Genomic DNA, 13,815 nt, shown 5'->3' with positions numbered 1-13,815 from the left:
ACCTGGCATGTATAAGCCTAAGACTTGGTTTCATTGGAGACTTTGCTCTTGAATAAGCAATCAGTGATGCTCCTATTCCTGAGGCCCATAGCCCCCCTGAAAAATTATTAATATATTCTATTAAATAACAAAATTAATTAATGGTATTATTATTCTTATTAAGAGTTAAGACTATTTATGAAATATAATAATCTATTCATTTTATACTTAATTTTCAGCATGCATGTTCAAATTAATCTCATAGATCTGATAAACAAAATTGCTAGTAATCAATAAACTTACCAACTGTAGTGAGCTTGTGCTCTGAAACCCAGGACTGAACTGACTCCATGTTATTGTTGTTGATATTTGTGTTGTATAGTGTTATTGTGAAAGGAAAGAGTAGTGGATATACTACTTATATAGTAGGTGAAATTAAATTATTAATTAATCGAAATGTTATATAAATGTGGCCCCTGGGTTTGTTTGTGTTAGCGGGTTTAGACTTTAGTGTGTTGGGTCACACCTTTAGTTTGTTGGAACACAGAAAAGTGGTTAAACTAGAGGCTTAACCCGGTTTTGTCCCTGCTCTTCTCAGTCTCAACTAAATTACTTTCAGTAACTGATTTCTATGCATGTGCCTTATGATTTTGTTATGTTTCCATGTGAAAATAGCTTTTTAACATAAAAACTGATAAAAAACAAATTAAAGTGGCTTTTGAGTTTTGAGGCTGTGACTGTGTGCTGCTTCAAGTTAAGGGAAAATGAGCACCATTTATATCTGTGGCCTGTGGGTTATATTTAGATTTTGGGATTCAACAAGATCGAACTCTTGAATCTAGCGCTCTAATACCATGTCATGATACCACTCATTCCAAAAGGATAATACTAATAATTATATCTCTAATACTCCCTAAATCTCCATTGTACATATTGTATAAATATTCCATTGGCTCCTCATACTTTCCCTATATTTAATTATTTATAATCATATACCTTTTTTTCTGATTAGGCACCGTCCATGCATTAGATACATTAAACTACCACCAAGTACAGGTTGAGATTTGAAAACGGTTACCAATCTCAAGAAGGGATAATTTTACTCCATTTTTCATACTCAAAATACAATTAATCTCCACATTTTCCGGTAGTAGAGAAATTAAAAAATAAAAAAATAAAAAAAAGATAAAATTTTCAAGGAAAAATCAAGCCATTTGTTCTATGTCATTCATATTTAAGATGTGAGCAATAAAATTGTATTCTTTTTATTTTAAGTTAACTTTTTAAAACAGCTATAAAAATGTTACTCATGATCTAAAAAATTTAATTAAAAAGTTAATAAATTTGTATTACTGACATGTCAAACAATGAATAATATAAAATAGGAGATGCTCCCATAAAGATGCGTAAAACGTCTTTTTGTAAAGACATTTACGTGTCGAATTATTATTGGACGTATTAATGAACATGTTATTTTTGAATTTCTTAACAAATTAGAATAAAACCGATTTTTTTATAACAATAACAATAAAACTAATTTTTTTTAAGAATTTAATTGTATTTTTAAATTTTTAGGAATTTAAATATCCAAAAAACAAAAATGTCAGGAATATAATTGTCTTTTTTTTTTTAAATTTAAAGATATTCGGTTTAAATGGTATAATTCGATCGGATCAAATCAGGTCTAATCATTATAATACAGACAATTGAGTTTATTATTGTTGCTATAATAAACTGATTTTGTTCTGATTTATTTTTATTAACCGGTTCAATAATAATGTCCAATAATAACATGACATGTATAAACGTCTTTAAAAAAAAGACATTTTTAGCGTCTTTATTAAAGTGATAAAATAGATTTTTTGGTACTTATAAAATATTTTTGTCTAACCTATTTAAAAATAGAGATAGAATAAAGTGAGAGTGTGAGACTCATCTCTTTATTTTTAAATTTTATAAATAAATATTAGGCACCATATAGAAGAGACGATAGAACAAATGATTTGATTTGTTTTTACAGCAAAGTCAAATAAATAAATTCTATAAATATATATATACACACACTTATTTCCCAAACGTCCAAAAGAAAGTAATTTGTTTTTCGATATTCTGTTTCTTAAGAAGTGTCTAAATTTTTTCTTCTTTTAGTGAAGTTTCTTTGGGTTAATATCCTTCTTCCTTTCTTTTGCGCTGATTGTAATGGACACATATCCTCATTTTATCAATGAAATATAATATCTTAGGACGAAAAAGAAAGTAATTTTTTTTCATGGGCCTATTTTGGGCCTATTCACATGTATTAAAACATGTGAATCAGCCCAGCTTGTATGAGCGTTATATCAGTGGCCCATATAAAACTTATTCATGTCCAAAAAGAAACTATATTACCAAAAAAAAAAAGCAGCTGAGGTTTCTGTTCGTTGTCATTGACCATAATCAGTGGACTATTGGAGTCTTCCTCTGAAAGCTTGCCTCAGGATTTTTAATCCTTATTGTTCAACTGAAAATTCCCGCTATTCAGGAAAGACGAGAAAACACTACACACTCAACGAACAAACAAGCAGCTTCTTCAATCTTCCATTTTCAATCATCGCATCACTTCTTCTTCTTCTTCAATTGAAATGGGAACCGAGTTCCCGAAGATCTAACGATGGAAGCTGACCGAAGCACTAAACGCAGAAACCCTCTATCCGATCGCACCAACACTCTTAACTCTTCTTCTCCAATTTCCATAAACCTTATCAAACCCAAACCCAAACCCAAATCCAAACCTCCTTCTTCTACTTCTTCCAAGCCTCGCCTCAATAAACCTTCTTCACGCGCCTCTTCTACCAACGCTGCCACAAATCTCCAAAGCACTTCTTCGAACCCTGCCGTTGCTCCTCCTCCGCCTTCGTCGCCGATAACCTCCTCTCCTCCCGGTACTTCAATTATTCTGCTCTCAATTTCTTGAATTTGTTTCCAATCTCATTTTAGCTTTTATCTATAATTTGCGCCTTTTAGGATTATTAGCTTGCAATGCAATGATTTTACAAATTAGGATGAGATTCTAGCTCAATTTTAGTTAAGCTCAAGTTGCTTGGGACCACCGCCAGATTTACAATGATATATAAACTGTGATTGTTAATAATTGATTGTGGATTATAGGGTAATTTATTGAGTGTGCAATTTTATATGCTTTGAATTCAGGTAATTTTGTTGATCTTGAGGATTTTGAGCCTATTTCAGTAACCTACAGCCGAAGAAGTGCTCCGAATAAAAGGAAGGATAAAGGGAAGGCTTTGGCATTTCCTGACATCAGCACACCCATTTTGAAGCTCTCTGATACAAGGTAATTCTTCCTCCTGTTTTACTAAGTTACTGATAGTATTGCTCTAGAACTTGGATGTAGGTGTAACCGTGTGATTAATATTGGTTGCAGAAATTGGTACTTGGGCTGAGTAAGATTCATGGAGTAGTAGAAATGGAAAAGAAATTAAGCTGCAAACTTTTATAATTTGAGACTTCTGTAAAGTATGAATGAAGTGCTTCAATAGGAAAATAGTTAACAAATAGATAAGAAATTTTTAAAACAAAAAAAGATACGAAATAGGGATATAGTTCCACATGAAGAGTTTTTGTCCTGTTTTTCTCATGATAGTTTCACGTCCTGCAAGTTGGAAGAATTTTGCTTAAGATATTCTGATGAATGTTGCGTGCTACATGTATTGGTCGAGTTAGGCATGTAGGTCTTGATTGAAAACTTGGAAAGTCTATCAGGGTTTATTGTGGTGCATGTGATGCTATATTGAAGTGCTTAATGATTAAGATTTCTCCTTTTTGTTTCATCTGTTTTAGCCTTCAAATAGAATCCGTCAAATTCTTCAAGTTCGTGTTTCCTTAATTCCTTATTGATATTGATATATATGTTATAGTTGGACACATCCACAGTAATTATGGACTTAATAGAGGCAGCCAAGTTTCATTGTTACTTGTATTGTCTCTTTCCTAGAAAGCATACCATATAATTATTTGTCACGTATTGTCTATTGTCATGAAAAGCAGGCCGAAAACTGATGATGGTAAAAGTGCAAATCTACCTAAAGCCAAGGCATTGACCGTTCCTTTGAGAAAGGTAAATAGATTGATTATTACTCTGTTTCGGTGGATTTGTTTGGACCGTCAAACTCCTATGTATATGTGTGTTGATTGATTATTATTGTTTGCAAGTTATTGCTGTTTCCTGAAACGGTCCATTCTGAAAATACTGCAATAAGAATTTTGCATACAGTGTGTGTGTATAATAGTTAAAGTTAGAGTACTCCTGCTTTTCTGGTTGTTTTTCAAATTTCTTAAGTATGTCGTGTTTAAGTTTCGAGTAAATTGCATAATTTGCGATTGACAAAAAGTCATAACTCTTTTGGTCGTTACTTATTGTTCTACAAAAAGTCTTAAATAGTTCAGTTTGAAGTAGGATGTGATTAAAATCTTTGCAGTACTTATCCACATATGCCATATATTTTTGCATGGTTATTATTTTGCAATTCCTGATTGAACCATGTCGTATTAGATACAATGCTGAAGCTTTTTGGTTTATTTTTGCTTTTTGCAGAAGCAACGTACCACGTCATCAGAAGATATGCTCAAGGATTCCGAGCTGCAAGATTACATTGAAAAACAGAAAGCCTACTTTAAAATGATTGATGAATTTGAACTGATGGAAGAGGAAGTTGAAACAGATGATGAACCGGATGAAGTGGAAAAGACGCAATCCAAGTGTAACTAGCAGTTAGAAAGTTGTTTTTGTTTAGCTAGTTGTATAGTAATGATATACCAGTTTTCTAAACAATGTAGCGTCAACCCCTCTTTAACAAAATATAAAGTTCTTGTAAATCTTTTGGTCATGATGAATTCTTGATTCCACAGTATTGCAAATTGTATGGATAAGCTGAATAAATATTATGATTCCTTTTATTGCATCTCAGCATGATGACAAATTTATAGTTACAGGATCACTATAACCAAATAGATGTAACAAACAATTGAACTTACATGGATGTAAATATGTCTACAGGAAAACTGAGGAACTTGGGAAAATCATGTGCACATTCATATAAACCCAGAAGGTTTATTGATGAATAAACCAGGTTCCTTGACACCAAGAACAAATAATCAGAATTCAGACATAGTTTTGGAAAAAAAAAAAAAAACTATTATACATAATTTTAAGTAGCTGATGTTTAGTTGACTTTAGCACAATTGAGTCTAATCTCCCCCTTTTTTCCTGTGAGAGGCTTGATCCTGCTCATTTTCACCATGCCCTTGGCGAAGTCATTAAAGAATGCAACTCTATCCGTAGCATATTTCCCCACCAGATGGTCGGTAGAACCTCCGTTGTACAGCTCCTGGTCAGAATGAAGAAGAACCTTCTTCTGAACTAAATTTTTATAGTACAGGTTATCGAAATGGAAGGGAGTTTGATGGTCGAGGGGTTCGAGCAATTTGTCGTTTCCGGTTCTGGGACACTTGCTCTGCAAGAATTTGGCATAGGAGGCATCAATGTTGGTGTCATTGTAGATATGTGGTCGGAAAAGTCTGCATTGAGATAGGCCAATGGTATGTGCCCCTGTTATGGAAATCTACCCTTATTAATTGAAATTTTATTATTATATAATTGGTGGCATTATTCAAGTAAGGTTACTACTTCCATGATAACGTTTTTATGTGAAGATAAATTTGTAAATCATTAGATGATTTGACATGCTTGACTGAACCATCTAACGATTCACAATATCATCTATCTTCACATAAAGACGTCTTCATGGAAATAACCACCTTCAAATAGTAGTTACCTGAGAGGGCCACCAAGTCTTTCTCTGAGAGGCCTTGGTTAGCGAAATTCTGTTTGAGAGTACTTAGATTGAAGGAGGGTGCAGGAATGGAGTTATTAGCATCAAGTCTGCTTGCTGTAGTAGAATCTCTTCTTCCTAAGCCTACTTCCCAAGATGGCCCTCCCAACTGCAAAATTATCAATGTTTTAAGCCCATAATTTCACTTATAACACTCATCACTGAGATTTGATTGGTGTACATTACATAAACTACAGAGTCTCTAGCAGCCAATGCAAGAATATCAGCACATGACACCACCCCAGGGCATTCTTTCTCCACCATGGCCTTGATGTCATCAATCACATTGAACCCTCTTGCTGAATTGTTGTTCGCTGCCGCCGTCTGCTCTCCTATGAACCTGCTCGTATCGTCCAGCAGTATCGATGCATCACACCCCTGATTGCATCACCATAATGTAGTTTCAGCAACAAGTAACAAACAAAGTGACAAAACATTCTTTAGACTAAAGTTTAGGCTGGTTCATCGTGTCGAAGATACAACCATTTTTCTATTCGCTGTAAATTTTGGAATAAGTGGTTTCATAATATAGTATCAAGAGTTACTGACATTTACGAAGCAGTCATGGAAATGAAGGCGGAGTATGGAAGCTCCCATGCGAGCTTCTTTCTGAAGGGCTTTGGTGATTCCGGTCTTGACTATGGCCAGAAGGTTCCGGCAGCTGCAGGAGTAGAAATCTGTACGTAGCTGAGCAGCATTTGCTTCAGAAACTGTAGCTGCAGCAACAAGAGCAAACAAGAGCAAAAAATAAGAAGTAGAAGCCATTTATGTTGAGTTTCTTCAATTTTCTATTGTTGCTTTCTCTTATAGTCACAAATGTTTTGGACCAAAATATAATGATTAATTATTTGGTGAATTATATTGAACCAATTGAATTATTGAAACTGCACTATATCTCCATATATATTTATTAACGTAGAAAGTAGAAACACAATTATTACGCACGTAACACATTCAAAATTAATCACTCATGACAGTTCAATCAACTTTTCTTTGATTAATTAAAACTAGCTAGAATCTTAACGAAGGTGCTCTCTTCTATTTTCTTTTTTAAGAAAAAATTATTAACAAAATGGTTATTTAACGAAGGAATATTTCGGGGAAAAAACAAATAACGAATGGGCACCAAACATAGAAATAAAGAACAAAATTGAGTTTTTGTACGTGTATATGGATTCACATTATCTTTATGGAAAAGTATAGGATACCAACATATTATCTGCCAACTTCTGCCAACTCTTATTTATAATTGTGTTTCATGGAAGTGTGTTCGTGGATGTGTCTAATAATTAATATATTTTAAATACATATATAAAGAGACACATCCAGAAAATATATCTATAAAGACACTTCTATTAAACACAGCTATAAAAAAGATATTTTTATTAGACATATCCACAAATACACTTCCATAAAACACAAAAGTTGGCAGAAGTTGACAGATATACTGTTGGTAACGTAACGGAACCGTTTCTTTATAGTGTGATTTATTCCTTGTAAGATAAATTTGATTTACAAATATGTAATTGAAAAAGTCGGCCACCATAATGAGAAGGATTTTTAGAGACATTCGTCTGTATTCTCTTATCAGTTTTAGTTTTTTAAAAAATCATAATATAATATCAGAACTTCTATAACCGAAAAATGTATAGAGTTTGATCTTTGTTATACATTACAACAACAAAAAAAAAAAATAATAGGAGACAAATTAAAACGAAAAAAAAAAAGTGCAAAAGATCACATAAATAAAAAAACTCTTATGTAAAAGGACATATTGCATATATAATTATTTATGTGTCTTCTCTTATTAAATTTAGATAATAAATTTTTGACGTGAAGAAGATATATTATAAATTCATATCTCTCAAAAATAAAATTTCTAAAAAATTTATAAATATAAAATGTTTTTCATCTCATAAATTAATTTTTAAAGTTCAGTTAGAACCAGGTACCCTCAAATTAAACACTTTCAATGGGTTTAATTTACTAGAGGTAGGTATATATAGACAATATAGTATTGCTCGTGGGGTATATACATAACACACAGACATGACACAACCCCATGATTTATAATTGAGCATTTTGGTGATATATAAAGCAATTGCCATGTAATTTGATAATTCTGCATGACCTGTTCTATTTTCATTGGCCATTTTGGATCAATTATTGGCTGCTATATATAAATACGCGAAGATGATGATCCTGATCAACACAAACAAAACGTTAAACGTTAATAGTTTACATCCTAAATTATTGCGCTATGAGATTTGACATCTTGAGCAGTTTGGTTGTTCCAAAAAAAAGTGCACCATGATTGTTTCGCTTTTACCGTGCATGGATTGCTTGTATTGGGAGCTCAGTCAATGTTGTTTGGTGAAATAATGAAGGGTCCTCCAAATTGAAGAAAAATAAACGGATGATTATGGATTATTTATATTAGAGATATAATTATTGCTAACAACACATTAAGGGTGTGTGGTTTAAAAATTAAATTTTATTAACAAGAATATCATTTTTAGGAATATAATGCCTAGAAATAAAATTACTTGGAATACATGATTTTTATGTTTGGTTGTAAAATTTAATGTATTAGAATATTATGTAATAATCTTAGGAATGACTAAATTTTTGTTTGGCTGAGTTTAAATATCTTGGTCATATTATGTCCCTAATATCAAATATCTTTTGTTAAATTATTATTGACTCTAAATTTTTTTAAATTTACTAAAATACCCCTAATAACAAATATCTTTAGTTAAAATTATTATTGATTCTAAATTTTTTAAAATTTACTAAAATATCCCTAATATTAAATATGTTTAATATATCAAAATTACCTTTACTCATTCAAATTAAAAGGTTCATAACTAAACTTAATAAATACATGAAAAATTTATATATGAATATATTTTAAGATAAATTCAATATAATTATTTTTAGATAAAAATATTTATTTTTATTTCCAAAAATATCTCTAATATCAAATTTTTTAATTTTTTAAAAAATTAAATATAAAACTAATCGAATATTATTATTTTTTTACATTGAAATTTTTTGTGAATTTACAAAAATATCTCTACTAATAAATTTACTATAATATCCCTAATAACAAATATTTAATTAAAATTAATTTATCATAATTAAATTTACTAAAATATCCCTAACAACAAATATCACAATTAAATATTAACACTATTTTAACTCTTATTCATACTCAACATGATATTTAATGTGAATGTTTAATAATAGGTTGTTGCTGCCACATCTGATGGGATCATTGTATGCAAGGCCAGTGATTCAATTTTTGTGTTTCATCAAATAAAATTAGTGACTATGACGAATGTAAAAGGAGCAGTGTTCATCTCAGATGATCCTCAACTAACTAAATGGGAGCATCTTTATTCTCCTAGCATTATAATTACTTCCAAAGATGTAAAATCTGTGACCAATTATGCCCAAAGCAACAAGAATTCAAAAGTCACCATCAATTTTTAACAAACATTTTTTGGAATCAAGCCATCACCAGTTGCTGCACATTATAGTTCAAGAGGAACTTTACCTAGTTTTTCATGGATCTTAAAACCTGATATAATGGCACCAGGAACTAGAGTTTTAGCTGCTTATATTCCTCACAAAACAACAATAACAATTGGCACAAATGTCTTCCTATCAAGTCACTATAATATTCAATAAAAATTCAAAAATAACAATATTTAAATCAATTTCTTCAAAAATGGCAAAAGTTTCCTCAATTGAAGTTGGAACACCATGTCGATCAGACTATTGTTCCTTATAATGTTAAGGCCAGCCTTCATTCTATCATCAACGCTCAAACCAGGAACATCTCTCAACAGTGCCATTAGCTTCATTCTGCGCTCAACTCCTTCTTTCTCATGCTTAAAACAAGAAACCATATCAACTAAAACGGTTGTGTGTTCTTGATAAGCACCTTTCATATCTCTCATTGATTCTACTACTATGTCAATCACTTCCTCACTTTTGCCCTCTCATTTTCTTTTATTCCTTTCTATAGATGAAAAACTAGGAACAGCAGAAGCACTAGGAGCAGCAAGAACACCAGGAGTTGGAGGCTCCTAAAAATTAAAAGCAACACCGATGAGTGTGTTGCAAGAAAAAGAAAGAAAAAAAGAAAGAAGAAAGCTCGAGATGATGAAACTATAAACTTGAAGAAGATTATTCAATATTGGTAGAAATGAAGAACAAGTAGCTTAACTGATTATACACTCTCTACACTTGTATATACAAGCATTACCTCTGTCTTGGCCAGTAAGACTAACAACATTAACTAACTAAACAGAACCTAATAGAATATTAACTACCTTGATTCTAATTCTGTTTGCATAATTACATTCATATCCTTTTCTTCTTTGTTATTACACTCCACAGAAATGAAGATCAGTATTTCTATCTAAATGCTCAACATGATGGAAATAGTTAAGGCTAGTCACAGTCACAGATTAAAGTAAATGAATTAATGAAGAATCACTCTAAAATCCAAGAAAATACACAGCAGCAGCAGGATCAACAATAAGTGAATTTATGTACATGAATTAGAGTCAATTGCTTACGTACTTGAGAATCAGCTTCATATTCCATTTTGGTCTCTTCCAAATTTACTTGGGTGTTTTCATTCACGTGTCGATCACTCAAGGTTGCTTCGCGCTCAGCCTCCATTGTAGCAACTGCTTGAGTTACATTTTTTGTATTGCCTCCTTGAGCCCTATCTCTACCAAATGCTATTCTCAACTCTTCAAAATGTGAAAATAGTTTGTTGTAGAGGCTATTAGCATTAGGATGGGACTGAAATTAAAAGAAAATAAATAAGCAATAAATATTAAAAAGCTAAGATAAATAAACTTGTATTAAGAAAGTTATTTAGAATTTACACTCTTCCATTCATTGAAAATTTGTCGCTCCACCACAATCATTTTATTTTTATCGTTCCAACCAAATCCACTCCCAGCTGTGCCCATCATCTCAACTATTGCAAAATATTGTCTTTTTAACAATTTCACCCTTGATTCAATGTGTGGATTAGCCTAAACATAGCATAACAATTTAGAATTATTACTACTCAGATTAAATTCAATAAACTGAATTTCGATACAATGATACCACAATTCATCCAAGCATAACTAAATATAGTGAATGCATGGAGCAGTAACAATCATTCAGTTTTTGAATAACCAACTTATTATGAATAAGGTAAAGTTTAATTTATATGTAAGTTGAATATAAAGTTTCTTTGTTTAATTTAACACTGCAATTTTAAGACTATATATATGAACTAATTCGTAGTAACACAACAACCCAACAACATAAATATCATCAAAGTGCATCTCTGAATTAAAATTATGCATTCGTAAAAAAATTGACGATCATATAATTTGAATCTAAATCAATGATGATAATATAATATAGTCGCACTCATAGATCATGCATGGTATCTAGTTCTGAAGGCATCCTTCTTAACATATCATTGATTTTTCAATTTTGTCTAATTTATAATTTTTATATATTCAAACGAAATTTTTTCTGGTCGTTTCATCTCTATCCCATCATCATCTTAAAAATAAATGAGAGCACAATAGTAAAGCATCCCAATATAGAAGCATAAATATTTTGTAAACTATACGATTATAACACAAATATAGAATTATAAACAAAGAAAACAAGTATTATGTAAAAAAACTGTACTTTAAGATCACATCCAAGGATCTTTTCATGCAGCATTTTTTTCAAATATTTTTCATAATCGGATTTAAACGTGCCATTGTTACACTTTCAAGAAGTAGTTGCAAGCTTCACTAAACACTCAACTAATTTTGTATCTTCATGTGGCATCTATTGACGCTTAGTTTGCTTTAAATTAGGTCGAATATTCTCTTCCATTTTCTATAGACTAATAAACAAAAAATAACACAAGACAATTTTTCATCATCTTAAAGCAAGGAATTACACAAATATAAAAAGAACAATAATTAAAGGCCAATCACAGAATCACTGCAATCCCATTTTCATCATCTTAAAACAAAGAATCACACAAGTACAAAAAGAACAGTAATTATAAAATAAAATAAAACAAAAATGTACTAGATGGTCTTGTTTGTAGCAATAGTGCGGGGGCCGAGCAGTGAATTGTTTGTGTGTGTGATTTCTCTGAGCACACCGTCATATAAGGTACATTAATAGTTCTATAGACTATCCTAATCTCAATGGGCAGTTACTCTTTGTACACCACTTGCAGGAAATTTGAATTTCTTGTAGCTGTTCCCGCACTTCTTGCTTGCTGTTAATTTCAAAATTTAAATAAATAACCAACTATCAAATGATCTAACTTAATTTAAAATAGATATAAATATTATATATAGGAATATTACCAAATAACCAATTATTTATTTTTATAATTTTCTTATGAAAATAATATTTTGTCTAACAAGATGCCCCAAAGATTTCTCACTTGAAGATATGCAATGATTGAAAGTGAGAAAACTTAGTTGTTTATTGACATTTTTTTATTTTTGATATTGAGAGTCAATTGACATTTTAGACACATCCGCTTGACAGATTAAATGCCTACTAGTAATAGACTTAATAGAATTTCTAAGTTTATAAATTTTTTTTACATTAATAGTTGAACTGTCAATGTGGTCTATTCTTTCGTATGAAAATTTTTAAGTGTGTCAAATGATATCTATTCTAATTTTGGCACATTAAATGTGTATCAATTGACCCTTATTTTGACCTTTAATATTTCAGTTAAGAGTTTTTTTGACACACACATTCATTGTTTTAATTGACACAATTTTTTTTTAACTTCAGAGATAACAGAATCTTAACTTCGTGAAGTTGTTTCTTTCATATGTTAAACTCTAGGTGTCAATTAAATTTGATAAAATTTCTAATCCTAAAAAATCTCCACATTAACATTCCAATAGTTTTGACTCCAAGCGCTAATAGACTCAACAGAATTTCTAAGTCAATTAGGCTCTTGTATTTATGAAGTACATACCCAAATGTCAATGAGAGATTATTTTTGTCCAAGATTTTAAACTTGACGCATTTTTTTCTTTAAATAAAACCATTCATATCTATTTTACACATCTCAATACTTTCAGGATTAAATGCCTTGGTGTCAACTGTCAGTGGCTTGACTCCAAGATTATACATCCTGAACTCCATATGCATCTCATCATAGTAACATGTACTATTATTAGCAAGAACTTCTTCCACTTCTCCATCTTCGTTCCAGAAAATCAACTTTGATGTAGAGTGGATGGAATAGCACCCATTCGGTGAATCCAATCACGACCCAAAAGCAAGCTAAAACCAGCTTTAGAAGGAACAACAACAAATAAAGTTGGCCTATTGACAGAACCAACCTCAATTAACAGCAGAACCACACCTCTAACAGAAGAAGTCCTTCCATTAAAATCTGTTACCCCAATGCTACTTTTAATCAGCTCTTTTTCAGTCTTTCCAAGCCTTCCCATCATTCTTTCAGGCATGAGATTGACAGCAGCTCCCCCGTCAACCAAAATCTTATTGACTATCCTTCCGTCAACACGAGCCTTGATATGCAGTGGACGCAAGTGTTCCTTATCATTTTTGGTAGGCTTCTCAAATAATCCTCCACCACACATATTGTCATCTAGCAATAAGCATTCGCTTTCAGGGAAGACATCATAACAATCATCTTCTAATGACTCTACTTCCTGGACTTGACTATACTCCTTAGGCAATATTGACACCACAGCTATAGGTTGCTTAACACCAAATATTACTTCTAAGCTGTCATCAAAATCAGTGTCAAAATTATCAGTAATTAAATCTTCATCCTTTTCTCCCTTGTTTTCAACCATTACCCTCTTCCCAGCAAGATTCTTCTTGACATTTTTATTGCACTTAGGGTGATTAGAAGAATTGC

At 31.6% G+C, this 13,815-nt stretch overlaps 3 protein-coding genes across 6 annotated transcripts; 1 reads left to right on the top strand and 2 right to left on the bottom strand.

The window, feature by feature from the left end:
- On the bottom strand, positions 3 to 405 carry LOC107608949 (the record flags this gene model as incomplete). Its single annotated transcript, XM_016310740.2, is given in 2 exon segments — positions 3 to 96; positions 283 to 405. Coding segments are annotated over 2 exon segments (143 nt in total), but the record flags the coding sequence as incomplete, so codon positions are not given.
- Positions 2,395 to 5,152, top strand: LOC107608948 (enhancer of mRNA-decapping protein 1-like). 4 transcript variants are annotated; one of them, XM_021107245.1, is made up of 4 exons: positions 2,395 to 2,900; positions 3,208 to 3,310; positions 4,021 to 4,093; positions 4,571 to 5,152. In XM_021107245.1, the coding sequence occupies exons 1-4, from the start codon at positions 2,630 to 2,632 to the stop codon at positions 4,742 to 4,744; spliced, it is 621 nt and encodes a 206-aa protein (XP_020962904.1). In that variant the 5' UTR covers positions 2,395 to 2,629; the 3' UTR covers positions 4,745 to 5,152. The 4 variants fall into 4 exon arrangements, with proteins under 4 accessions (XP_020962904.1, XP_016166225.1, XP_020962903.1 ...); XM_016310739.2 differs by having other exon boundaries at positions 2,398 to 2,900; positions 4,024 to 4,093; XM_021107244.1 differs by having other exon boundaries at positions 2,405 to 2,900; positions 3,169 to 3,310.
- LOC107608947 (peroxidase P7) lies at positions 4,908 to 6,906 on the bottom strand. The gene is made up of 4 exons (XM_016310736.2): positions 6,417 to 6,906; positions 6,054 to 6,245; positions 5,811 to 5,976; positions 4,908 to 5,584 (listed from the first exon to the last, which is right to left on the bottom strand). The coding sequence occupies exons 1-4, from the start codon at positions 6,630 to 6,632 to the stop codon at positions 5,199 to 5,201; spliced, it is 960 nt and encodes a 319-aa protein (XP_016166222.1). The 5' UTR covers positions 6,633 to 6,906; the 3' UTR covers positions 4,908 to 5,198.

This window comes from Arachis ipaensis, chromosome B07 (genome assembly GCF_000816755.2).
Source record: "Arachis ipaensis cultivar K30076 chromosome B07, Araip1.1, whole genome shotgun sequence".
Lineage (NCBI taxonomy): Eukaryota > Viridiplantae > Streptophyta > Magnoliopsida > Fabales > Fabaceae > Arachis > Arachis ipaensis.
This window is presented reverse-complemented; position numbering and strand designations above follow the sequence as displayed.